The sequence below is a fragment of the Podarcis cretensis genome, assembly GCF_951804945.1.
Source record: "Podarcis cretensis genome assembly, chromosome: 8".
NCBI classification, from domain to species: domain Eukaryota; kingdom Metazoa; phylum Chordata; class Lepidosauria; order Squamata; family Lacertidae; genus Podarcis; species Podarcis cretensis.
In genome coordinates this window covers 89054792-89082648 of record NC_137177.1, presented here as the reverse complement: position 1 = coordinate 89082648, position 27857 = coordinate 89054792, and the positions used below count along the sequence as shown (strand labels likewise).

At 47.7% G+C, this 27857-nt stretch overlaps 1 protein-coding gene and 1 long non-coding RNA gene across 2 annotated transcripts; one reads left to right on the top strand and one right to left on the bottom strand.

The window, feature by feature from the left end:
* Positions 1-428: 428 nt before the first annotated feature.
* LOC307222364 (aldo-keto reductase 1B-like) lies at positions 429-26336 on the bottom strand. Its single transcript, XM_079987574.1, has 10 exons — positions 26179-26336; positions 14229-14396; positions 13388-13504; positions 11311-11388; positions 10230-10346; positions 7492-7598; positions 5946-6033; positions 3237-3320; positions 2343-2431; positions 429-1002 (listed from the first exon to the last, which is right to left on the bottom strand). Exons 1-10 carry the CDS (start codon positions 26248-26250, stop codon positions 960-962), a joined length of 963 nt encoding a protein of 320 aa, XP_079843700.1. The 5' UTR covers positions 26251-26336; the 3' UTR covers positions 429-959.
* Positions 4390-14267, top strand: LOC307222428. Its single transcript, XR_013841756.1, has 4 exons — positions 4390-5578; positions 7332-7470; positions 13775-13838; positions 14157-14267. It is a non-coding gene; the product is annotated as an uncharacterized lncRNA (long non-coding RNA).
* Positions 26337-27857: the final 1521 nt, after the last annotated feature.

Here is a 27857-nt window from a genome sequence, read left to right as displayed (position 1 = left end):
GACCAGCATGACTAAGCCACTTCTGGCGAACCAGAGGAGCGCACGGAAACGCCGTTTACCTTCCCGCTGGAGCGGTACCTACTTGCACTTTGACATGAAAAGTCAAATAATTCTGTATTAATTATGTTATGTACTGAAGTTCTCACCCTGGGCCAGCAGGGGGATACTGTAGATCGTTATGCAAATAAGGGATCGAAAGTGACGTTCAATGATTGGATAGTTTTAGAAAGTTGTTACAGTTACGTTGTACTGGAGCTCTATATAAGCAGGCTGACTGAGCCCTTCAGTTCAGTTCTGTTCTGGCCTCTGAATAAACAAGAGCTGTTTGAAGCATCGCTATGTCGTCTGATATGTTCACCCACAACTTAACAAATTACAAATCAGAAATAAAGTGAAGTTGCAAATAAGTCATGAGACTCGTGTAATCGTACTATGGGAGAATACTTTTATTTTTTCCATTCAGTGAACTTTCAGAGTGGGGAAAATGGAACACACAACATTAACCCTCACCCCAAGCATACAGAACTTTTCAAACTGCAGGTGCAATGCAGAAAGCTGAGCGTGCATATAAAGTCAAGCATTTAAACTCCAACATGTGGGGCAGGGCAGAGGCGGGGCTAGCTGTTTTCTTGGGGGTGGGGCTAGCCTCCCAGGGGGGTGGCACAGTGATGTCACCCCCCCTCAGGGATGACACCTAGGGCAGGCCGCACCTGTCGCACCCCCTTCCTCTGCCAGTGGGGCAGGGTCAAGTCCAGCGGAAGCAGAAGCATCAGATCTCACTGCAGACAAACCACTCGTCCTCATTTCACTTATGCCCCATGAGACACAGGGAGGACATGGAGCAGTCAGCCTTGGGAGAGCAGAATCAACTCGCTTTGGTTAGATGCAAAATGCAGAAGCCATCTCCATTATTTCCATGCCTTGAAGCCCGGGAGGGGTGAGCGCTGTTGCTTGCAGAATCACTCATCCTTGGTAAAAGGGTAGTGCTTGTGGGTCCCCATCCTGCAAGGAAAAGCAACAATTCTTAAATCAATGACAGCCCTGCAGCATCTTCTACCTAAAAGCTTTGCTGTGAACGCTGGTCGTTTTTCCAAGCAGAGGGCCTTCTTGGTAGTGGCACTGACCCTGTGGAACGCCCTCCCATCAGATGTCAATGAAATAAACAACTATCTGACTTTTAGAAGACATCTGAAGGCAGCCCTCTTTAGGGATGTTTTTAATGTTTGATGTTTTATTGTATTTTTAATATTTTGTTGGAAGCAGCCCAGAGTGGCTGGGGAAACCCAGCCAGATGGACAGGGTATAAATAATTATTATTATGATTCCAAAACAAAAACAAAAACAAAAAAACCGCTGGTTGTTCCTACCACATACAGCTGTTTCCAAATATAAACAATGCTTACAAAGCCGCGTGTCTGCGTGGAGATGCTAAAGTTAAGTGTGGCAGCATCTACCCTCTGGAACTCCCTGGCCATTGCTATCAGGCAGGCAACTTGGCTGTGCTCTTTTTGGCTCCTGCTAGAAACATTTTTGTTTAGACAAGGCTAACCAGACATGTAGAATGTTGCTGTGCGTTTTAATCTGTTTTTGGTTTATTGCTGGTTTTATCTTATTAATGTTGTTACTGGTAATTTTTTTGTTTTCTCTCTTTTGTAAACCACTTTGAGGTTTTTGATGTGTGTTTTTAACAATCAAGCGAGGTACAAAATTTATGAAATAAATAAACAAAGCACCCAACAAAGTTAGTGCTGCCTCCTGTGGTTTTGAGTTGCAGAGCGCTCACCCAAAAAGTTGGCCGCCCCATGTGAGTTCAGAGGTTGAGCCTCTGCTTAGTCTTTCCCAGCTGCGTTGCCCTTGGCATCACATAAGGCCACGGAAGACTTGAGTTGCTGGCTCTGGCAAATCTGATGGATGCAGTGGGTGGGTTTATCGCTAAGGAGCTGGGGCCCATCTTCATTGGCCAATCTGACTGTCAGCAACCTCATGAGCCGGAGAGAGCTCAGGAAAGCCACATTTCCCCCATTTACAGGTCAAACAGAGGCCAATGTGGGTGTTTCATCCACCTAGAAAGCACCTTTGATCTCCACGTTGTGCTGGGAAGCCAGTGTGGTGTAGTGGTTAGAGCGTTGGAGTAGGACCTGGGGGACCGTGGTTCAAATCCCCACTAAGCCATAAGTGACCATGTGCCAGTCGCTGCCTCTCAGCTTAACGTACCTCACAGGGTTGTTGTGGGGATTAAAGATACTTTGAGCATCTTTAAGAAAAAGGTGAGATATAAGGCAATAAAATAATTACATGTTGCACACCCTAAAGTGTCTGATGTTTTCAGCACACAGACTCACCCTAAGATGTCCCAGGCCACAGCCCGTGCCCCACAGTGCAGCGATTCCAGCTTTTTCATTTCTTCATCCGTCAGTCGGAAATCAAAAACCTATAAAAGAACAGAAGCAATGACTTTTGCTTGGAATTACTTGGCTTGGCACAGTGCAAGTAGGTGCAGCCTTTGAAAAGGAGAAAACCCCAAAGGATCTGAGGCCTGATATCCAAGACAGAAACTTTAAACCCCCTTACTTTCAAGTTGGTAGCAAATATATTAATGGATATTTTTTTTTAAACAACTTTCTCCTGCATCCCAACTACCTTTTGACATCAGTCAGATGGAGGCAAATTATGTGGGGCTATAAGAGACTTTCACAACCCATGCTTCAAAACTCATTGAAAACTCAGTGTTTGGCCTTCCATTTGGCTGAGGTTACAAAGGCGAACCCCTCCCTCCCTTTTGTAAAAAATAATAATAGACATTTTAAGTTGATATTGTTTAACTGTGATACTGGTCTTTTTGGGTGATAACCATCTAAGTAATTTCCACTGAGATTAATGGACCTGTCCATTAATTTCCCGTTTATCTGCTCGGAATACAAGATAGTTGAATTATGGATCATGGCATTTCAAGATCTAGCTTAATGCTGCATTTTTATATTTATTTTCATGCGAATTTAAAATATGTGGTATACTCTCAGTGCTTAATAGCCCAAAGGAACAAATATTTAAACAATCAAGTACACTTTTTCAAAAGAAGAGCTTTGATATCTATGGGCTTACTAGCCCCCTTAACAGCGAGATGACACTATTCATACTTCAAGTAGCATCCTAAACTTCGGCCCTTTAAGGCTCCAGTCTGCAGCATCTTGAAGCATTTAACGGTGTTAGCAGAAAGAGCTTGACGTCTACTTTACCTTTGAATTCTCGATGATGTGAGCAGGTGTCTGGCTTTTTGGAATAGTGGCTATGCCACTCTGAATGTTGAAGCGGATCAGAATCTGTGGAGACATTGGCGATAAGGAGAGACTGGTCATCATTTGGACTCTCCATGTACTTGCTGTGTCCGGGAACTGGCAACATTCATCATCACAAACTTGGACACCTGCCTTTTTCAAGAGCCAGGACCACCAACCCAGATTGCCTTGAACCAGCTGCCCTCACCCAGGGGACGGTCAGTGGCCCCTCCACTGTCAACACTACAGCCACCATAAAGGCCTTGCAGATATTTTTACTGTGCCTTCGCTGTAAGCGCTTCATGTGTGTGTTTTTAAACAGAAAAGGGAGGTGGTTAGAAATAAATATTATCGGTAATAATAATATAGCCTGCCAGCATACGTCCATGGATATTGTTAGTGATGCATGAATAGAAGCAGTCACTGTCTCTGCAGGTACAATCCCCGGCCTCTCTGGGTATGGCTGAGAGATGCCTCTGCCTGAATACTGCTGGCCAGTGTTGCCAGTACAGTGGTACCTCTGGTTAAGAACTTAATTCATTCTGGAGGTCTGTTCTTAACCTGAGGTACCACTTTAGCTAATGGGGCCTCCCGCTGCCATCGCACGATTTCTGTTCTCATTCTGAAGCAAAGTTCTTAACCTGAGGTACTATTTCTGGGTTAGCAGAGTCTGTAACCTGAAGCATCTTGTAATGGTATAGTGTGGTTACTCGTGCGTAAACTGCCTCCACTTCGATTAGATGGTTTGCTCAAACACGTTCAGGGTTAGAGCTCGCCCTCCGTGACCTGTTAGTCACTTGCAGAATCTGCCAGTGGGCGTTTCTTGAATCTCTTCCAGCATAAAAGCTGCTTGACCCCAAGTCTCCGCCTATGTTCCCTGCGCGGAACGCGTCTGCGCAAGTAAGGGGATGGCAAGGGCGTGCCAGCGCTCTCTCCGCTGGTTTCGGTTGAAGGGTCTTGGAGCCCTGACACCGATTCCTCCATCTCCTCACTATTGGTGTCACGCTGAATTCCTTCCCCCCGACTGGTTCCCTCTCCGGCATCGCTCTGGAGCCCTGCCTCCGCTTTTCGCTCTGATGTCAGTTCCCTGACACATCTGTAACCCGAGGTACCACTGTACCGAGCTTCCCCCACCTGGTCACCTGGGAGAGATTCTTACTCATGTCCCCGAGATACTGCAAGTAGCAGTTCTGCAGCGCCAGTCAATTCAGCTTCCATGTAAGAATCTACCATCCCCTTCCTATCTTAGTGCTACAGCTTCTGTGCCCTGGTGCATCCTTGTGAAGATTCGGAGCTGTTTTATATACAGGATCAGATGAGATGATATAGCTCATTATCATCTGCTATGCCCACAGAGTATTTCCGAGTTTTGCCATCCGATCTTTTAACTGAGGTGTCAGGGACTGAACATGGGAGCTTCTTCATGTGTGAAATCTACACACATACAAAAAATGGTCTGAAAATGCTTTTTTTCTAAAGTGCTTTTAAAAATACATTGAATTTTCCCTAAGGCTTGTCGTCGCCATCCAGTGTCACACAGTATATTGCACTTAAAGCACACTTAAAATGTTTTATTTGCAGCTGTATATCTGAGTCTATGGTCCCTCCCCAATCCTCAGACCAACAGCAAAGGCCGTTCCTTGCCCCTGCACTGACTTCAGAGAGCAAAGGCACAAAGAGAGGGGGTTTAGGAAGGGGCCTTCTAGAGATCCACCAAAGTCAGAACCTGACCAAGGTACTGAAGCTGTTTATTAGGAGGCCATTCAGGAAGAAACATTATGGTGTTTTGTTATGTTTTAAAAAATGTTTTACTGGATTTTATTTTTTTATTGTTGTTTCTAACTCACATGAAGCCCTAGAAGTAGCTCAAGAAAAACTGCACATGCAATAAGAACCATGATAAAAAAACAGCTGTTTTGTTCAATAAACCTTGTGGACTCATGTATTCACGACACTTTTGCTTCCATTATCTCTATCATACGACTCTTTTAAATGTAATCAGTCACATGCTGAACGAAGGAGAAACTGTCTGACTGGATGTTAACTCAGCCGACAACAGCTTTCAGCAATTTGAATCATCTCAGATAAGCAGGGCTTTGACTTTGGGAAACCAAGAGGTTATCTCTTTTCCTTGGAAGTTACAGCTTGTCAAGGCAAGGACTGGTTGAAATTGCCTAGTGAGGGCAGTGGTCTTCCACAAAGGGCAACAGCATCCTGATTATGCAATGTCAGCTTGCCTGCCATGCAACTTGGGCCTTCGTCAACAAAGAGACTTGGACTGAACAACTAACGGCAGGAAAATGGTAAGTACTTTAGAGACACAGACATTTTGAGGGAAAGGGCTCTGCAGACCCCAGCGAGCTGCCCTCCAGTGCCCTCCTCCAGCCATCCCTCTGGGCTAATAGGCTGGCTGGCTAGTTAGAGGAAACAATCTTTGCAGCGCTTGAGTGGCTGTGTTGCATGATTGGGAATTATTTGACAAGCAAAATTAATACAACACTTTCGAAACTGGTACCATTGCCTTGCTCTCTGTATTCCCCACCCACCTCTGATCTTGGGTCGTAACTCCTGACACAAGCAGTCAACTTGCAAAAAAGGAGAAGTTTTCTGTTTGGACAGGTACCATTTGCACACACCTCCACACACACCTGCACACCTGGAACACTTTACCTGAGCTGGGGATTTCCCATGCTTCTTAGCAGTCTCCTTCACCACAGGGTCCTCCATGCCATTCTTAGGATCCAGAGGACCTGGAGGGCTAGAGGGGAAAGAGCCTTTCAAACTAAGGCTGTTTTTCTTTTGCATTTTCAATCAGTTAGTTTTTTAAGTGTCTATGCCTCCCTTCCAAAGGAGCCCAGGGCTATCAGCATGTGGATTAAGCAACCGAAGCTTTAGCTAATTAATCTGGAGGGGGGAGGGTTGAGAGAGGGGAAATATCTTAATTGATAGGTCTGGTTTTCAATCTACTCTGCTTGTGCTGAATGTTTGTAGCAATGAATTAAAGAGAATTAAAGAGAGGTTCTGGGACGCAGGTGGCGCTGTGGGTTAAAGCCTCAGCACCTAGGACTTGCCGATCGAAAGGTCGGCGGTTCGAATCCCTGCAGCGGGGTGCGCTCCCGCTGCTCGGTCCCAGCGCCTGCCAACCTAGCAGTTCGAAAGCACCTCCGGGTGCAAGTAGATAAATAGGGACCGCTTACCAGCGGGAAGGTAAACGGCGTTTCCGTGTGCGGCTCTGGCTCTGGCCTGAGCAGCGATGTCACGCTGGCCACGTGACCCGGAAGTGTCTCCGGACAGCGCTGGCCCCTGGCCTCTTAAGTGAGATGGGCGCACAACCCCAGAGTCTGTCAAGATTGGCCCGTACGGGCAGGGGTACCTTTACCTTTACCTTTAAAGAGAGGTTATTAGAGGTCTAACAGATGGTTGTTTTTGTTTATCAAATTACAAATCATCTTCCCTTTCCTTGGTGTCTCAAGAAGAGTAATATGAACACACATTTGAATCTAATCATCTGCTTTTTAACTCAGTAAATCAAGTCACAACACCTTTGAGGAGTTGACTGCTCCAGTGATTCTGGCTTTGTACCTTTTACATGCAAGAGCTGACCAGATTGGGGGACACTTCCTTCACTCCCAACAGCTCAGTGCAAGCGAGGATGTCTTAAAGACGTCTCCACTCCACCTGGTCCTTTATTCTAGGAATGAAGCTCCACTGGAGAACTGTGTCCTGACGGAACTCAGGGTGCCTCCAGACTCCCGCTATTTTTCAGGAGGGATTCAAGCACACCCCCCCCCAAAACTGTAGGGGTGTGTCTGCACCATTAAAGTGAGTTGAAAGGTTCTGTTGCCCTAGCACAAAAATCCACTTTAAGGGGGGGGGTTTGTTTGCTGGGGGAGGTTTGCAACATGATGAGGATGGGAAAGTGTGGCGTGACCAAATGACGCGCGGAAAGAGGGACTGAGATGGAGGCAGGACGCTTATTGTCATATAAATATCCAACCCAAAGAAAACAGAATGAATGCTCAATAGATACTGGATATAATCTATTCTCTGCCATAGGCTGTGCAGGGAAATCAGGACGCATGCCAAGTCCACAAGCCACCTGCAGAGGCCCTTCTTTGCAGGCTAGCCATCCCACCCCCAACCCGGTATTGCCTGCCAGAGGAACTACTGAAGATGCGAACAGGGGGCCCTTCAGGTACAAAAGACAGTGTCTTACAAGGGGCGCTTGGGGGATGTCAAGGGGCTGTATCCTGTGAGGGCCATCTTTTTGGCCTTGGTGAAAGCAATCAGCGCGCGCTGGATCTGGTATACGTGCCGCTCCACCTGTGGAGGAAAGAGAGAGAGCCTAGAGCATGGGTAGGCAAACTAACAGAAGAGGTTGCTGGACCTATCAGGCAAGCTTTTTTGTAAGACAAAGACCTTAGCTGGCCACTTAAGTGCATAGGCGCAGACTCCATGGGGCCTGAGGGGGCCCGAGCCCCCTCAAAAATTCGTTTGGGGGGCTCCGCCCCCCCCAATAATTTAAGAAAATTATTACCGTAAATTTCTCTCTATAACACGCAGATTTTTTCTCCTAAAAAGTAAGGGGAAATGTCTGTGCGTGTTATTGAGCGAATGTGTGGTCCCTGGAGCTGACTCGCCGGAGCGCAGGGGCAAAAATAGGCAAAAATCAGGCAAAAATAAGATCGGGCGGGCAGGCGGAGGGAAGGCGGAAGCTGCTGCTTTCCTGCATTCTGCCTCATAATAATAATATATAATAATAATTTATTATTTATACCCCGCCCATCTGGCTGAGTTTCCCCAGCCACTCTAGGCGGCTCCCAATCAGTGTTAAAAACAGTACAGCATTACATATTAAAAACTTCCCTGAACAGGGCTGCCTTAAGATGTCTTCTGAACGTCAGGTAATTCTTTATGTCTTACTGCCCACCCGCTTCTGTTGCTGCGTTTGCTCAAACTCAACAAAGAGCAGGGAATCCCCTACCCTCCTGGCAAGCAGAGGGTTAAGGAAAGGATCGAGTCCTTCCTTCTAATTCTTTCCTAGTCACACTGCGTGCAGGCTCCAGCCCACCACCTCCTCCTCTCCGTGCTCTAGGGACTCGCAGGTGGGAGAGAGAGAGAGAGGGCTGGCTTGGGGGGGGGGAACACTTTTGCCTTCCTTTCCTCCCCCCACCCCGTTAAACTCCTCCCCTGCATTCTTAGCCAGCTGCTTCTCCGCACACCCCTCTTGGGCTTCTTGTCCCTTCTGTGTTTTTCCTCCCCTCCCCATTTAAAACGTGGTGACAAAGCACGGATCCACATGGATCCTCAGGATTTTTGCATTGGGTCACCCCAAATTCACCATCAGATCACATTACATGTCCATGGCTACAGTCTGTACCAAAAAAATCACGCACCCACTGTTGCCTGGGGCTGCAATGGTGCAAAAACGTGGTTACAAAGCACGGATCCACATGGATCCTCAGGATTTTTGCATTGGGTCACCCCAAATTCACCATCAGATCACATAGCATGTCCATGGCTACATCTTGCACCAAAAAAAACCACGCACCCACTGTTGCCTAGGGTCACAGTGGTGCAAAAATGTGGTTACAAAGCATGGATCCACATGGATCCTCAGGATTTTTGCATTGGGCTACTCCAAACTCACTGTCAGATATTAAAAATCTTTATAAAATAGAGAATTAAATACATACAGAATGTTAAATTTTCAGTTTCGAAATATTAGTACTAGTTTAGTACTGTATTTCTATATTACTATAGTACTGTATTAGTTATTTTCAAATACTTAAATATTTTTAGGGTGTAAGACCCAATTAAAGCCCGTTATTTACATACAGTATTACAGTATTTACATACAGTATTAGGCATACTGTATTAACTTTATTAACTGTATTAAAGCATTAACTTTGAGATATTATTTTTATTTAATGAACCCTCAGCCTTATTCAAAGTAAGCTTAAATTAGCTATTTCACTTATTAATCAAAGTGCTATTACTGTGCGACAGCAATATTTTATGTTTTATTCTTTTAATGATAGTTTAGGATTTATTTAAATATCATTTCAGTCTTTTCAGAGCTATATATTCACTGCTCTGTAATAGTCTATAAGCATAATTGTTACTGTAAATTAAATTAGCTTTTTACGAAAATACCGTGCGTGTTTATGTTTTGTTTCTTTTTTCAAAGCCAAAAAGTGTTTCAGGCTTGTCGAGTTTCCCGGAGTGTGGAGTTATAGAGAGTCGAGTTTTCGGGGTTCTAATGTTGATCATATGACTCTAAAATACTTTTTAAAAACTTTAAAACTCACTAATTTTCATCTAAAATTTAGAAAACTTCTCGGGGCAGGACCCCGGTATGGGCCCCCCCAATATTTTTTATAAGTCGGCGCCCCTGCTTAAGTGTCCTCATTAGCATCCCAAAAGAATGGGCTAGGTTGAAAGAACTACAAGTGATGGTGGGCCTTTCCTCCACCTGCTCACTAGCTGCTAGGTAAGAGAACAGTAGCCAGAGTGTGAGAGACAGAGCTGAGCTGGAAGCAGGCTGGAAGATAGAGAAACAGAGACCAGCTTGCTCTGTGCTGGATCCAAAGCTGTGACTGATGGAGAAGCAAGATCTGTTGGGGTGCTGATGCTGTGAGCTCCTCCATCTTATGCTCAGGTTGTATAGATGTGCAAATTACACCATACATCCTAAAAACACCACAAGGAAACCAAACCCGGGCTACGCACGTGGAACCCCTGGAGTCTCTCACTGCTTGGAGATTGGGGTGGCACATATCAATAAAGCCAGGGAGCAAATGCTGGGAGATCATAACATGAGCTTCTAAGGCCACCAGGTGCATCCTCAAGCAAGTGGGAATTTGAACCCATGGCCAAGGCTGTCTAACATGGCCTCCCTCTTATTGGATACAATTCTGACACTTCCAAATGGGAGAAGAAGAAGAACGATACCTGGAGAACATCTGGCTTAATCCTTGCGATGGAGAGCAGCCGCTCCAACTGGCACTGGTTGAAGTTAGCCACCCCAATAGACTTCACCAGGCCTTCATCCACCAGCTTCTCCATAGCCTGCAAGAAAAGGGACAAGTCCAAAAGTTTAAAAGCAGCTGGTCCCTGGCTAAGGGTGATGGGAGTTGTAGTCCAAAACATCTGCAGGGCACCAGGTCGGCAAAGGTCACTCTAGAGGCAACAGGGACATGGGAGGGAAGAAGATCCGGTTGTGTTTTCTCTACACACGATGGCTGGTAGTCAAAGGTGTGAAGTGGTAGCCCTGTGTGTTTTGAGGTGGCGTGGGCTGCGAAGAAAGGCCCAAACCTGCCCCCGCCATTTCTCTAGGCTAGTCTGTCACTTATCTCCTGCCAGTCTCTGCAGAAATGGTGCTTAGGAGGCCTGTGGGAGAGGTGCAGGACCTGACCAACAAACTCAGCGTCTTACTGGTCAGAAGTCACAACCCTCCAAAGACTCTAGCTATTTTTCAGGAGGGATTCAAGCACACCCCCAAACTGTAGGGGTGTGTCTGCACCATTAAAGTGAGTTGAAAGGTTCTGTTGCCCTAGCACAAAAATCCACTTTAAGGGGGGGGGGGGTTGTTTGCTGGAGGAGGTTTGCAACATGATGAGGATGGGAAAGTGTGGCGTGACCAAATGACGTGCGGAAAGAGGGACTGGGATGGAGGCAGGACGCTTATTGTCATATAAATATCCAACCCAAAGATTGGGGGGGGGGGGAGAGAGAGACTTTAGAAAGGTGAGCTGCCCTCGCAGCATTGTTCTCTCCCACCACCAGGGATCCAAGCTGGACTTTCTAAAAAGCCGCCTGTGTTTCTTGCTTACTATGATTCTGTGTATGAACTAGTCCCTAGGACAGGAACAAGACAATGTAAGGCTAGCCATGACTACCTGGAAGTGAGGCCCACTGAATTCAGTGGGGCTTACTGCCAAGTCAGGAGCCCCTTTCCTTGGCGGTGTCTCTGTCAGCAGGACTCTGATCCAGCAGGCAACTTGTGGCAAGAGGCACAGTGGTTGTCGCTTACCTTCCATGTGTCCACGTAATCGACATCGGTCTGCAGAACCTTCCCATCCTTCTGGGGCAAGGTATCACCCTTGACATTCTACACGAAGGAGAATGAGAGCATGAGGGGGGGGGGGAGAGACTGTGCTAGCCATCAAGGCATCCCCTCCCCCCAGCAGGTGTACCCTTGCGCCCTTGGCAAGGAGACGTATCGGTGCCAGTGGCATAGTGTGGGTTGCCAGGGCTCGGGGCAAGGCAAGTATTGTGCCCCCTGACCCACGGACCATGAGCACTCCCTGAGTCCACCAGTCCAGTACTGAATAAAGTCAATGAAAGACTCTACCACAAAGACCTCTTATCTTATCTTCAATGTGCACAGATCGAACCCCTTGAGACCTTTGCCCCAGCAGCATCCCCCACTCACCTCTGCAGCACCCCAGAGACCAGCAGCACCAGCTGGCAATGGGGGAGAGCAGTGTGGGGTGGGGTGGAGCTCCTTGGCACCACCTGCCGATGGGCTGGGACGAAGGGGCAACGGCTCGGCAACCTACCCATGGGGCAGTCGCGGTGCCCCATGAGCGTTGAGCATGGCAGAGAGCAGGACAGAGGATTGGTCAGCAGCAGCAGTGGCGTAGCGTGGGGGGTGCAGGGGGGGCAACAGCACTGGGCGCAACATCTGGGGGTTAGGGTTAGGGGACGCAAATCCATGGGTTAGGGGGCACAAATCCACAGGTTAGGGGGTGCAAATTACTTGCCTTGCCCCGGGTGCTGACAACCCACGCTATGCCACTGAGCAGCGGGTATCTTTCTAAAGCTCGTGTGGAAGGTGCCCTAGCAACTGGGCACCGCCAAAATCCGCTCCTCAATCTGCCCACATGAACTTTGGGAGATGTTCTGTGTGAGGGGGAGAGTGCACTGCTTTTTTATTATTCTTTCTTTATTTTTCTTTTGAACTTTTGCACCCTGCCAGTGACTTCCTCCACACCCATGGGGGGGGGCTGCTCTGCTCCTCCTCCCCCTCCTCATCTGTCGGTCTGCTTGCCTGTTCACCTGCCTTCCCAGGGCACCCCCCTCCCTAATGCTCCCACGCTTTGGCCCGCTATCGCCACCCGCACCCCCCACTATTTAAAAGGACATTCTATGTGCTTTTAAATGTGTTTGTGGAGGGGCATTATGGGTTTTCCTTGTTCTTGTCTTTATTATGTATTTTGTGTACCGCCCTGAGATCTTTGGGTGAAGGGCGGTATATAAATTTAGTAGATCAATAATCAAATAGAATGTGAACTGATTGGAGCACCAATGTATTTAGTCATGCAAAATGTGCAGCAGGATCATCTTGCTGCCACCAGGTGGCGCCTGCTTCCCGCCTGATGAACCTGAGACACAGATTATTCCTCTAGCACAGCGCTTCCCAAGCTTCTCATGTTGGTGTGACACTTTTTAGACATGCATCATTCAGTTTTGCATCATTCGGCCACACGGCAATTCAGTTTTACAAGCAAACCAGAGGTTAAACCCCTTTCCAGCCTCAGGAGCAGCACAGGGAGCATTCACGTGGCATATTTACACACTGCAGCCGACACACGAACGTGTTGCGACACACAGTTTGGAAAGCTCTGCTCGAGCAAGAGCCATACTGAAATGAACGGGACACGACTGCCGGCCTCTTGCACGGGTCCTGTTCATTTCTGCAAGGCTTGTGCAGAGGAGCCGCCCCATGGATCACTCTCCATGGGCAGATCTTCATTGCTTCAGGTGAGCCCCACCTGTGAATATCCAAACTTCCCACACTGAACCTGCCAGCAGACCAAAGGCAGTCTTCATTCTGCGTTGCAAGTCTCGGTGCTACTGAAACGTATGAAACGCAAACAGACTTAAATGCCCCTGAGCAGGTGCAGAGTGCATTTCCCTGACTCCTGTGTAGCTGCAAAGTGTGTGTGTCTCCCCCCCCCCCCCGCTCCTGCCAACTTGGCTCAGTCAAGGACTATTGGGTGGGGGTTTCCAGATTAGATAGAGCAGGTCATTTCCAGAGAGACCTTTCTGGGGAAACAGCTGGAAGAATGAGCTGCTCAGGACAGCCAGGCAGACTTCCATTTCACCTTAATGCCCATGGGAGAGTGCATCAGGTACAGATCTAGGTAATCCAGGCGCAGCAGCTTCAGGGTTTCCAGGAGAGCTGGCTTCACATCTTCAGGAGCGTGGTAGCTATTCCACAGCTGCCAAAGGAAGAGCATTCAAGTGAGGCTGAGGAGACATGCAATTTAGAACATCAGAGGTGCATTGTGTCTGGACCAGGCCAGAGGCCCCTCTAGGACAGCGGCCCTCCTTGCTGTTCTTCTTCCTCAGAGCATCACAGGACACAGGCCATCTCCCCAACCAGAATTTGTGCATGTCTAAAAGTTTGCATGAATTCAAAATAATTGGAAATTTCATTTACATATTGCTGTAATTTTTATTTTTTTTTAAAGGCTTTTTCCCCCCCAAAGGCTTAAATACGATGGTGGGAGCTTCTCTGGAAAAACACGAGACAAATGAGGAGCAATAAACAAGGTAAACTTCCTTGCCTTTGTATCTACCAAATGATGGGAAAAGAACCATCTGAATGCAGCCCTGTTTAGGGAAGCTTTTAATGTTTGACGGACTATTGTATTTTAATATTTTGTTGGTAGCCGCCCAGAGTGGCTGGGGAAACCCAGCCAGATTGGTGGGGTATAAATAATATTTATTTATTTATTTATTTATTATTATTATTATTATTATTATTATTATTTTATATAACCAAGATGCAAATTTGGATATCCAGTCTCTGAAATTTGAACTTGAAGCTCTGAACTAGAAACTTCAGACTTTTGGATTTTGCTTTCAAAGCTTATTTCAGACCCAGCCTCCCCCAGGGACTTGTATTCATAGCTTCACAGCTTCTTGGCAGCAGCAGCTCACCTTACTGACAATAAAAAGGTCCTCTCTCTTCACTAGCCCTTCCTTCAACACTTTCTCGAAAGCTTCCCCGATGGCCCCCTCGTTGTCGTAAAAGTAGGCACAGTCGATATGCCGGTAGCCGTTTTTTATCGCCACTTCAATGGCCCCCTGGACGATACCTGGAGGAGACTGATAGGAAGAGAAGACTTCGTTTGACCCTTGGAAATGCAGATATCATGCCCTCAAGACCCCCCTTTCACAAACACACATGGAAAGCAGAGGTGATGCCTGGAAGTGAGAGAGGAAGTCAGGGTTTAAGTGCAATACATAATAAATAAAAGCAGCAAAAAATTGATTGGAAATCATTTGGCATCTCAGACCGTCTTTCACTGGAGGTTTTTACACAGCGGTTGGCTGGCCATCTGTCAGAGATTCCTTAGTTGTGATTTCTGCATCGCAGGGGGGCTGGACTAGATGGTCCCTGGGTGTCCCACCTAATTTTAGGATTCCATGATGCTATGACTAATCTAGCACAGCGCAGCACAGTTGCTGGAAAAGACAGAAAAAGCACTAAGTGGTCCACCAAGAGCACTGAGCAAGTTTCAAGTACTCTGAGACAAGGAGACTTCAAGAATTAAAAATCAACATGAACATTTAGCGTGATGGATGGGCTGCCTGCTGTCTCCAACCCCAAATCCACAGAGTCCCTATGACCACCTGAATGAAGCTCATGGGCAGCTGTTGCTGCCTGGACCACAGCTTGGGAAGCCCTGTGCCAGGTTACAAACACGTGGGCACTGGCCAGCAACCATTAATTCTGAAATAATCTGGTTGATCTTCCAGGAAATTATGAAACAAACTTAAGCCTTTCCCTCGGTGAGTTGTATAAAGGGAGACACAAAGCAGTCACTTGTTGGCCTAGAACCACACTTGCAGGGTTCTCCAATTCAACCCCTTGCAATGCACAGATCTCAGCTAAAGAATCCTGTTAAAGACTTAAGCAGTCAGGTGCTCTGTGGGCATGATCCGACACCCTGAGCAGCGTAAATGGATGTCTAAACTGGGGAGGGGTAAACACTGCAGGTAAACAGCCTTTTTGTGGCCAGATTTAGGGGAACCACCCATGGTCTGTGGAGGAAAAAGAACCAGAAGCAGCAAGAGACAGACCTGGATGAATTAACTGGACACCAAAACACCTGTCCACCCGTTGAGAGGGGTGTACACAAGGGCTGGGTACTATTTATTTTCCTTGTTAAGCAATAACTTGATAGCACAATCCATTATCTTGAACTGGCTCTTTTCCATTTCACGCCAACAAGGGCTGGATGAGAATTTGAGCTCTGCCTATTTGAACAGAGAAGAAAGGCTTTATTTGCCTTGTGGCCGAGTCCCTCAGGCAACCCCAGCTCTCTGGCAAGGCGAGGCGCAGGAAGCTTGCTCTGAAGAAACACCCACAACCCCCTGCCCCAGCCAGGGTCCCTTGCTTTGCCCCTTTTCTGGTCTTATCAGCCAGGCTCAGTTGTCCTGCCTCACAAGAAAGAAAGAGGCAAGAGTTCAAATGAAAGCCAGTGTGGTGTAGTGGTTAGAGCATCAGACTAGGCCCTGGGCGGCCAGGGTACGAATCCCCACTCCGCCACGAAGCTCCCTGGGTATCCTTGGAGGCCGGTCACTGCCTCTCAGTCTAACCTACTTCACAGGGCTGTTGTGAAGAAGGGGAGAACCAGGTAGATCACCTTGAGCTCCTTGGAGGAAACAGTGGTATATAAATGCAATAATAAAAATAAAAATAATACAACCCCAAGCCATTATTAGGCCAATAGGCTTAATTAGGCCAACCAAAACAACACAAAATAGTCATAGAATCATAGAATCCTAGAGTTGGAAGAGACCACAAGGGCCATCGAGTCCAACCCCCTGCCAAGCAGGAAACACCATCAGAGCACTCCTGACATATGGTTGTCAAGCCTCTGCTTAAAGACCTCCAAAGAAGGAGACTCCACCACACTCCTTGGCAGCAAATTCCACTGTCAAACAGCTCTTACTGTCAGGAAGTTCTTCCTAATGTTTAGGTGGAATCTTCTTTCTTGTAGTTTGGAACCATTGCTCCGTGTCCGCTTCTCTGGAGCAGCAGAAAACAACCTTTCTCCCTCCTCTATGTGACATGTATGTATGAAAGCTTTTGAGAACTCCAGAAAGAAGAGGTATGACAGCCATCTTCAAATATATAAAGGGCTGTTACATGAAAGAAACTTGTTTTCTCCTGGTTCTGGAAAGTGGGACTTGAACCAATGGTTTCAAGTGACAAGTGTACAATAGTGGTTACTTGATGTGACATTGTAATGGGGGCCCCCACCAAAAGTTTGGAGAAAGTGCTGTAGGCGTCAGTCACAAAATGGCTGCCCTGGAGGTGTAGCACAGCACAAAATGGCTGCCACATGTAAAAGAGCAGAAAAGAGAGACAGGAGGACCACATCTTTGTGTGGGCATGCTCTCCCCAGCACAGCCTTCTTCCTCAATGGGTTGGAAGGAACCTACATCAGCTGCCACACTTGTGGGAAGGTGGACACCCAGTGCCAATCCTGGCAACCAGTGAAAGGAAGGCATAGCTAAGGGGGCATGCTGTTGGATTGGCTGAGGCTGTGCAAACAGGATCTGAGCAGGAAGAATAAATGACCTCTTGTGCATTGTGAATTTTTGAGGAGATATATACTAAGACGCATGAAACATGCTGCTTGGCACACTGGTGTCCATGGGCACTGTGTTGATGACGCCTGTTGCATGACCTCTGCCCAAAGCAATTGTTGTTCAATAAGCAATGGACATAACTGAGACAAGATGGCCTTTTGGCTCCCTCCCAACTCTACAATTTGATGTTTCTATATCCTCCTCAAAGACTTTGTGCAAACAAATGAGGACGAAAGCTCAAGAAACAGGTCATCTGGATGTGATCTGAGAGAGCTGGCTTCTGCCAAAAATTCTCTCATAGAGGTAGAGGACATTCCTTCCATGCCTCCCTCTCAGAACTCCCTGCTCCCCGGGGGAGAGGAAGGGTTAGGCCAATGTAAGTCGCTTGTGCAGATGTGCCCTCAGGTGGCTTTCTCTCAAGACGTTTCACAGCTGGCTCAACGCTCCACTTAGCTTGCAGGGTGTGGATGGGATTAAGCTGGCAGAACAGTCGTCACATGCCTCTGCCTGTGGCTGTGATCTTGGCATGATAACGCCCAACAGAGATGGCTGCCAGCTTTGCAGAACAAGGAAGCATTGAGCGAGAGGTTGGGCAGGCTGGCTCTGTGTTGGAGGCACAGATGCTGCCCGTTCGAGGCAGCCTCAGGGCTGGCAACGTGGCCAGGGGCCTCGCGTGACACGGCAGAGGCCGCCTCCTGTAAACAGCCAGGCTGGGAGGCTGGCCTTCATTTGCATTTCAACTTCTGTCCGAACATTATTCTGGGTGGAAATTGAAATAACGGGGAACCTGCGCCAGGAATTTGGGGTGCAGATTTAAGCCAAATGGTTTGAGCAAGAAAGGGGCCTTCACCCCGGAGGCACAGCTGAGGAAGCAGCTTGCAAGAACTCAGTGGCGTAGCGTGGGGGGTGCAGGGGGGGCTGGCCGCACCGGGCGCAACATCTGGGGGTTAGGGAAATCCACGGGTTAGGGGGCGCAAATCCACAGGTTAGGGGGTGCAAATCCATGGGTTAGGGGGCGCAAATTACTTGCCTTGCCCCGGGTGCTGATAACCCACGCTACGCCACTGCAAGAACTAGCCATGGCAGATACCTCCTCCTTCCCAGCCCACCTCATTCTGGCTGCGAGGGTTCTCCACCCTAGAGAGAGACAGTCAACTCATGACATGCGCAGGGGGTTAGGTTTTGAGATTGTGTGTAAAGCTGAAATTGAGTGTAGCTAGAACCACTCCAGAACCGCCCCTGCATGACCAACCCTACTTTGTGTAGCCAGTGCACCAAACAGGCCTTGTCCCACTCACCCCGGTGCAAAGCGGCAAGGTTTTAAGCTCTTCACCTTGCTTCCCAGGCTCTGGGAAGCTCCCAGAGCCCAGTAAGCAAGCCTGAGAGATGAAAAGCAATCAGTGTGGCAGGAAAGCCCACAGTGGAAAGAGATTTTAATCTTTCTGACCTGCCAAGTTTGTGAAGCTGCAATTGTGCAAGTCAAATGCAAGCAAGTTGCAAGAAAGGACTGTACATCATTTATAACGTGCTGTGCATTAGACTTGCCCCACCCCACAACTCTGTGAGGGAGACTGCAACGGACTGGGTTGATTAACTTGATTTAACAATCTTATTGTCATCCTTTTTAAATTTTGTGAGCTGCCCTGGAAATGCTTGATAAATTTATATTTATCAGATGAACAAAAGAAGAAGAAGTGAAATAAGCAATGAGAGGAGAGAGAGAGAGAGAGGATCTTGTCCTATTCTTACCAGAAGCCACACCATGTGTCATAAGTGTTTGTACCTCTGGGATACTTCAAGGAATCACACAGTGCATTGCTTATCAGGCTTCCTCAAACTCGGCCCTCCAGATGTTTTGAGACTACAATTCCCATCATCCCTGACCACTGGTCCTGCTAGCTAGGGATCATGGGAGTTGTAGGCCAAGAACATCTGGAGGGCCAAGTCTGAGGAAGCCTGACTAAGATTGTGTCCCACTTAATGGGCACTCTGGCAGATATGGCTCCCTTTCTGTTGAGATGGCGCAACCAACCGTTTCCTATTCTGCAGTGGGCGGGCAGTTGGAGTCCTCTCATGAGGAAGCCACTGGAAGCATAACAAGGTTTCCCAGTTTGCAGAACCCAGCCTTGTATGACTGCAGCTGGCTTCACCTGTTGCACACATATAAGAACATCAGAAGAGCCTGCTGGATCGGGCCCATCAAGTCCAGCATCCTGTTCTCACAGCGGCCAACCAGATGCCGGCCCGGCGGGAAACCAGCAAGCAGGCATGGAGCACAAGAGGCCTCTCCTCTCCTGTGGTTTCCAGCAACTAGTCTTCAAAAGCATTGCTGCCTCTGACCATGAAGGCAGGCTAGCCAACCTGGCTAGCAGCTATTGATAGCCCTTTCCATCCTGACTTTCTTTAATCCTCTTTTAAAGCCATTCAAGATGGTGGCCATCCCTGCCTCCTGTGGGAGCCAGTGCCATAATTTAACTCTGTGCTGCGTGAAGAAGTTTCCCCCCTCTCTGCATCTCAGCTAGATTAAATTGGTTACGCATCAGGGGACGGTAGAGGAGGGAACTGAAGCTTCCAAGCCTCCCATCTGGGCTTAATTTTGGGCTTGGCCTCAGGAAATACAACTCGAAACCTGTGTCAGTCAAGCGAATGGCATCTTAATTCTGAATTGTGGAACGGAGCCAGTGGAAGCCCTTTGTGTGGGAGGACAAGAACAAATACACAATTTCCTGCAAAATGCATAACATTAAGGCAGGCCCCTTGGCCGCAAAGAAAAAAGTTTTGCTGCCCATAATAAGTTCTTCAAAAGTCCAAATGGACCGTTTGGGAATTTCCAGTGTTTGTAAAATGAATTCAAGAGCCCTGTAGATTAGAACTTTCACGGGGTTTAAAAAGAAAGGACTTATCTGCCTTTCTGTAAGAACTGGCACTTTGGAAAATTTGGACAACCTGATCTGCTCAGAAGTCAGTCCCACCAATTTAAATGATACTCAACTCCAACATGTGTATTTAAATCATAGAATTGTAGAGTTGGAAGCGAACCCAATGGACAACTAGTCCAAGCCATTGCAATGAAGGAATACACAGCTTTAAAATCCCTGACAGAAGGCCATCCAGTCTCTATTTAAAAACCTCCAATGAAAGTCCACCACCTTCCTAAAGTTTAGTCAGAATCTCCATTCTTGTAATTTGAAGCCATTGTTTTGTGTCCTCCCCTCTGGAGCAGCAGAAACCAAGCTTGCTCCAACTTCTGTCTGACAGCCTTTTAGATGTTTGGAGATGACCATGACAGCACCTCTCAGTCTTTTCTTTTCCAGGCTAGACATACCTAAACATACACCTGTTTTGCATTTCCCACGCCTATTGTGTTAATACTCATTGACTAGAATGTAAAATATGATTTTGCAAGAGGCCCTGTTCACCCTGCATTAAGAACAATCACTTGATTATGCAGGGAGCGCACAAGAGACTCATTGATACTTTGAGCATCATGGGTTAAAATATTTGTAAAAGTTTTTTAATAGTAAAACACACATCCTATAATATATTGCTACTATTTAATTAGATGTACAAACATAAGAAAAAGACCCGACAATATAACCACAATCGGATTCTAAATATGTATCCTTAATGTACATAAGAAACCACTTTAGAACATACTTCTAAAAAAACAAATTAATGCAACAAATGTGTATAGATTTACTGTGAAATAGATATTGATTATTGCCTTTTGGAACACCTGTTTGCAAACTCTGTACATCTGGTTTTTCCCCTCTCCATTGTACATTTTGTATAATTCATTCTTCTTTTGCATATTTTTTTTAAAAATAATGTGCTTAAACAGATTAGAATTTACCAGCTCTGTAACTTTGCAGTAACTTAAAGTTAAAAGCATTGAATAAAGCACTGTTCTCTGAGTATCACCCAGTCCCAAGAAACCATTCACTAACTCTACCCATTGTTTGTGTGTGTTTGTGTACTGGGAATGTGTGAATGTGGCCCCAACCACTTTTGGATCTGACCCTGTCCATCCCTATTCCATTCAGGTAATCTGACCCTCTGCCTGAAAATGGTCCCTCTCCCTCCCCTCACCATAATCCTTTTACATATTTATTTCATTTAAGTTGACTGTAGCCCACAGACCGTAGTTCACCTCACATCATGCCCAGTCCCTGTTACCCTAAGCCTCCCCACCAAAAACTGCCCCAAAGCTGCTGCCATTCTTTGATGTCTTTGTTAAGAAGACCCTCTTTCTCTCTTTTTCGGATGTCCCAGCGAGCCTGACTTCAATTTGCCAAGCAGGCAAGATGTCTGCTTTGCGTTATGCTGTTCTCAAAGGCAGAACGTACGTGGGTTTGTTTTTTTGTCCTGAAAGAAGTCCTGCCCGGAGCCAGGTTTACGCCGACTGGAAGAAATTTTGTGTTTGTGTAAACAAAGGAAATTGGTATTCTGGCAAGGAGGGGAGAGGAGTGGCTGGTGCGAATTATGCTGAGCTGGGGGGGGGGGCAAGGAGCCCATTTACTGAAGAACCCAGACTAAAACACCCCTCTTCTGCCAGAGTTTCTTCTTGAATTAAGAATGGCTTATTTATCACAGGATGACCAGGGGAGGAATGGACTTCTTTATTTTATGTTCTTGCCCTATAGATTTCATAAGGTTGTTCTTGCTGATTTTATATAGTTTAATGATGCAGGCTGCCCTGAAATTAGTTTTATGGTGTACAGTGGTAACTTGGGTTACAGACACTTCAGGTTACATACGCTTCAGGTTACAGACTCCGCTAACCCACAAATAATACCTTGGGTTAAGAACTTTGCTTCAGGATGAGAATAGAAATCATGCTCCAGTGGCGCGGCGGCAGCAGGAGGCCCCATTAGCTAAAGTGGTGCTTCAGGTTAAGAACAGTTTCAGGTTAAGAACGGACCTCTGGAACGAATTAGTTACGTAACCAGAGATACCACTGTATATCCGACACCCTCCGCTATAAAAACTAGCAGCCTGGGCCTGAAAGAGATGCCCACCCTTGTGCCACAAAGCACCTTAGGTTGGGCCAACTTCAGTGAGCAATTTCATGGCAAATAAGAGGACCAGTGTCTGCCAGCCATGGTGGGCATGCGCTGTCTCCGGTATTGGAGGTGGGAACCTGCCTTTTGTTCCCGCAGTGGTGTCCAAACCTTTTTCAAAGAGGGCCAGATTTGATGAAGTGAAGAGCCATGAATGAGGGCCAACCAGAGTTGTTGACCTTTTTTTTGAGGATTGAAGTTGTTGAGGTTTTTGTAGGATTTTACAGGGGCCAGATTAAACCAACTGGCGGGCCGGATCAGGCCACCGAAACCGACTTTGGACATGCCTGCTGGAGGATTTAAAGCGTAAAGAAAAGTTATGGGAACAATGTGGCCTACCCCACAGGGCTGTTGGAGTCTTGAAACAGCCTTGGTCACGATATAAGTGCTATCTAACTGCATTCTGAGTGGCTTGACTAAGCTGACCTTTGGGATTCTTTCCAACTTTACAGTTATATGAATCACGGTAATATTTGCTGGGGTCACCGCCAGCTGTCAGGGGTGTTGATGTGCCTGCTTTGCAATGCTGTGCTTGGCTGTTCCTTCCCCCAAAGGACGGGAGACAGGGAGGGTGGATGTTCCCAATCTCAGCCGGGGCTTGGTCGCCTGGGGCAAAGTAGGGGCCTTTCTGTCGGACAAGGAAGGTGGCCAGCAGCTGGTTCCTCTCCTCGCCTTCCCCTGCCTTGCCCCAAGGCGCTTCCTGGCTGCCCAGGATGGGATAAGATTTCCAGAGCGAAATGTTTCTTATTTCCTCTCTCCATCCAGCCAACGGACTCCTCCCACCTGCAATGGTCTGGCTCTTCTGGACAGGGAGAGCTGCTGCGGGGCAAGTTGGGGCTGGTGAAAGTTGCCAACTTGCCCAAATGCAGCAGGCCTGGGAAGGGCCTGATCCCCCTCCAGAGCAGTTTTTCCAAACTGGGCACCCCCCACCCAGATCATAGCTGTCAACCTTCCCTTTTTTTGCGGGAAATTCCCTTATTCCAGCGCCGTTTCCCACTGCTTCTCCGGATTGTTAGCTATCCCGTAGAGTGTCCCCGGGACAGGTGAGGCTGCTGATCCCTCATTTTCAAGGCTGCTGATCTGCTATTTTCAAATCTGAAAGTTCAGAGCTTTGGCCCAGATGTGCTGTACTGTTTTTAACATCTGCATTTTAATAGCAGGTAGGTAGCCGTGTTGGTCTGCCGTAGTCGAAACAAGCAAAAAAATCCTTCCAGTAGCACCTGTAACCAAGCTCTAAAACAAACTAGTAAAATGCAAAAAAATAAAATAAAATAAATTCCTTCTAGTAGCACCTTAGAGACCAACTAAGTTTGGTATTGGTATGAGCTTAGTTGGTCTCTAAGGTGCTACTAGAAGGAATTTATTTTATTTTATTTTTTTGCATTTTACTAGTTTGTTTTAGAGCTTGGTTACTTTTCAACGATCGTCTTCTATAACTTTAAAGCTTTTTGTCTTTTATCTGTGTCATTTTAATTTGGGCAAGTCACTTTGAGTCCCAGCCTGGGGGAAAGGATATGGATAATTATAACGGTGGTTACAATTGCAGACCCAGCTTCCAACAGACCCATCTGGCAGGGCCAGGATGGCTAGCAATGGAGGGGTGTTTTAGTCCCCCAAACAGGCAGAGGGCATCCGATTGAGGAATGGGGGCTCCTACACCCCAGAGTTGAAAACAGGGGCGTGCTTGTAAGCCACCTCCCAAAGCAGATTCGTTTTGCTTTGCAATGCCCCCCCCCCTCCTGCACTGTTATCATTAAAAACCACAAAGCATTTTGTTCTTTAGGTTAAAGGACCACTAAGAAAGTTCTTTGTCACCTGTTATCAAAAGCTTGGGGGGACGCAGGTGGCGCTGTGGGTTAAAGCCTCAGCGCCTAGGGCTTGCCGATCGAAAGGTCGGCGGTTCGAATCCCTGCGGCGGGGTGCGCTCCCGCTGCTCGGTCCCAGCGCCTGCCAACCTAGCAGTTCGAAAGCACCTCCGGGTGCAAGTAGATAAATAGGGACCGCTTACCAGCGGGAAGGTAAACGGCGTTTCCGTGTGCAGCTCTGGCTCGCCAGAGCAGCGATGTCACGCTGGCCACGTGACCCGGAAGTGTCTCCGGACAGCGCTGGCCCCTGGCCTCTTAAGTGAGATGGGCGCACAACCCCAGAGTCTGTCAAGACTGGCCCGTACGGGCAGGGGTACCTTTACCTTTACTTTATCAAAAGCTCAAAATGAGCATCAATAGCATGGGAACTGCTAAGCTCTGCTCACCAGCAAAATCATGCTTTGGGCATTAGAGATAGGATTCCCAGCTGCCACTAACCCCCACTTTGGAGATTGGGGGTGGATGGGATTCAACTTCAGATCATTGGTTCCCAAACTTTTTTGGGCCACTGGGCCCTTGGTTCCATGAACTCATCTCCCATGCCCCCCACCGTGCCCTATAAAAATGCATGAAGGCAGCAAATCTCTTTTCTCCTTTCCTCCCAGCAAGTATTCAAAGGTAGACCGTCCCTGAACATGGAAGCTCCACCAATCCTTCATGAATTTGGGAAAAGGTTTTTTTTTCCTTACCCAAAGCTATCTAAGCTGGTGGCCTCTATTGAATCTTGTAGTAGAGTTTAGAAAGGAGTAAAAGCTCTGTCTTCCTACAATAAGCCATCCTGATTTTTTCTTAGTCAACTTATTTGCTAAACTCAGAAGTCTCTCCCCTCCCTCCAAAGTTCAGAACAGGGATGGCTAACTTCTAGTCTGCAAGATTATAAAAATCATTTTTTAAAAATTATATACCACTTGATTGTAGTAAAGCTTCCAAGTAGTTTACAAGAAATATTAAAATTATTAACAGAAAACAGTTTCCCTCGCAGCTAGCTCATCCCTTCACCACCCACAAAAGATCACAGCTACAGGTAAGAACTTGAGAGTCAGCGTGGTGTAATGGTTAGAGTGTTGGACTAGAACCTGCAAGAGACATGGGTTCGAATCCCCATTCGGCAATGACGCTTGCTGGGTGACCTTGGGGGGCAGTGACTGCCTCTCAGCCTAACCTCCCTTGCAGGGTTGCCGTGGGGGTTAAATGAGGAGAGGGGGAACCACGCTCTGCCACCTTGAGCTCCACAGATAAAGGGGGGGGGATATAAATGCAGTAAATAAAATAATAATAAGAAAGAAGATGGTGGCTGCTGGACCAGACCAATGGCCCACCTAGTCCAGCATCCTATTCTCCCAGATGCCTCTAGGAAACCCACAAGTGGGGAATGATCACAGAATCCCTCTTTCTATTCCTAATGCCGCCCCCCCCCCCCAGCATTTGCACTGGCTACCCATCCTCCTGAACCCTCAAATCCCAGCTCGATTACTGAGATCATCTGCAGGAACATCACTGGCCATTCCTCAAGTTGGTGAGGTGCACCTGACAACAGCAAGGAGCTGAGCCTTTAGTCTCATTGGCCTGGTGCTGTGGAACTCTCTGCCACAAGAGATTCAGCAGGTGCCTTCCGTGCCAACTTCTAAGTGCCTGCTGAAAACTTTACTTTCCTGCCAGGCCAGTAAGAATCCATATTTCCAAAACAGTTCACCGATTTCTGATTTAAACTTTTTAAAATGTGGTTTTGATTGTGTGGTTTAACATTCAATTGCTGTAAATTGCTCCGATCCCTTTTCTGGATAGGTAAAGGTAAAGGTACCCCTGCCCGTACGGGCCAGTCTTGACAGACTCTGGGGTTGTGCGCCCATCTCACTTAAGAGGCCAGGGGCCAGCGCTGTCCGGAGACACTTCTGGGTCACGTGGCCAGCGTGACATCGCTGCTCTGGCGAGCCAGAGCCGCACACGGAAACGCCATTTACCTTCCCGCTGGTAAGCGGTCCCTATTTATCTACTTGCACCCGGAGGTGCTTTCGAACTGCTAGGTTGGCAGGCGCTGGGACCGAGCAGCGGGAGCGCACCCCGCCGCAGGGATTCGAACCGCCGACCTTTCGATCGGCAAGCCCTAGGCGCTGAGGCTTTAACCCACAGCGCCACCTGCGTCCCTACCTTTTCTGGATAGTGGTATGTAAATGCCTTTGTAAATAAATAAAACAAACTGCCACTGACTGAGGAAAAGCGCATTTCTCTCAAGAGAATCCCATAGCCACCCCTAAATTGGGAGAAAGTTTTGAGGAGGTCTGGCTCTCAGCCTCCCACCCAGTTTCCTGTCAGCGAGAGAGGAACAACAATTTAGATGCGCAAAGCATCCCTTTTGCTTACCAGCCAGGTGCCCAGGCCCAGCTGCGGCATCTTCCTGCCGGAAGGCAGAGTCAGGAACGTAGTGGAAGCCATTGCGACTCTTCGGAGTTTGGTTTCTCTCAGCTGTTGCCTTTCACCATTCCAGGCGCTGGGTTTATATGCACGAGATCCAGGAAACGGGGGGATTTGCAACACCCACATGCTCCCCAGTCATTGGCTACGTTTTCAGCCAATGCAAGGCTGGAGGATGAAAACTTTTACATAACTATCTGAAGCTGGACCGTGAAGCCCCACCCTTCAAAAAACATAAAGACCTTATACATTTTAGGTGGGATGTGTGCATGTGACGGCATGCCTGCGAGGGTCAGTGAATCATTGAACGGTAGAGTTGAAAAGGACCCCATTGGTCATCTAGTCCAACGCCCTGCAAAGCAGGAATCACAATGAAAGAGAGAAAGCTTTGTGCTTGCATGCATGTGTGTGTTTGCATTGGCCATGCAAGGCCAGCCCAAGACATTTTGCTGCCTGAGGCACAGTACAAGGCGACGCCCCTCATTATTCCTTGCACAGAAGCCAAGTGGATTGACAGTTGAGTCTTAATTCAGTACTGGGAATCGGACAGCATTTTCCACAGCTCTGACAGCCCTTGTACCGTAAATAACTCTGTCCTTTGATAGAGAGAGGAATGGCCCCAGAGCTTAGAAGGAGCAGCCAAGGGGCCGTTGTCCGTGTCAGCCACCCGAGGCAATCGCCTCACTTTGCCTTGTGGCAGAGTCGGTCCTTTGGCCATAACTACTGTTGCCATGGGACGCGAGTGGTGCTGTGGGTTAAAGCACAGAGCCTAGGACTTGCCGATCAGAAGGTCGGCGGTTCCAATCCCCACAATGGGGTGAGCTCCTGTTGCTCAGTCCCTGCTCCTGCCAACCTAGCAGTTCAAAAGCACGTCAAAGTGCAAGTAGATAAATAGATACTGCTCTGGCGGGAAGGTAAATGGCGTTTCCGTGCGCTGCTCTGGTTCACCAGAAGTGGCTTAGTCATGCTGGCCACATGACCCGGAAGCTGTACGCCGGCTCCCTCGGCCAGTAAAGCGAGATGAGCGCCGCAACCCCAGAGTCGGCCACAACTGGCCCTAATGGTCAGGGGCCTCTTTACCCTTTACCATTGCCATGAACTCTCCAGAAGGATGGCAGGCGTCGGCTGTGTTCATTCAGTGCAAAGAATTCTGGTCATTGCGGTTTGCTTAAGGGTTGCTGGGAACTGTGACTCTGTGAGGGGTGAACTCCAGTGCCCATAATTCTCTGCAGAGAAAAATGTGCCACAAATGTGATTTAAAGGGATCCCACCCTGCGACTCATTTAGATGTATTTTTGAGCAAATTCATGGAGCGTGAAAACCTCCATGTTCAGAGGCACTCTGTCTCTGAATACCAGTCGCTGGGGAGCAAACAGCAGTATCCCTCAGGCCTCATTGGCAGGCTACCCAGCAGCCTCTGCCTTGCCGCTGCCACAAGCAGGGTGCTGAACTAGGTGGGCCTTTGACCTTAGCCAGGCAAGTTGGTTGAGCACCAAGGGTGGTCCGTTCTCATGTCACCCTTTACCCTTTACCCTCCTGTCCTCGGTAACTGGTCTGAACTTGCAGCCCTTCATTCAGTGGCAGGCTTTGAAAGAGCCTTGTTACAGTAGAAATCTGTTGACAGTAGA

Excerpts from the sequence above, each read along its gene's own strand:
- LOC307222364 (XM_079987574.1), bottom strand. The coding sequence starts at position 26,250 with ATGGCTTCCACTACGTTCCTGACTCTGCCTTCCGGCAGGAAGATGCCG. Across the intron at positions 11,389-13,387 it reads ACTCTCCCATGGGCATTAAG|AATGTCAAGGGTGATACCTT; the intron begins GTGAAATGGAAG and ends TCCTTCGTGTAG. Across the intron at positions 1,003-2,342 it reads GTGGCCTGGGACATCTTAGG|GATGGGGACCCACAAGCACT; the intron begins GTGAGTCTGTGT and ends TTTTCCTTGCAG.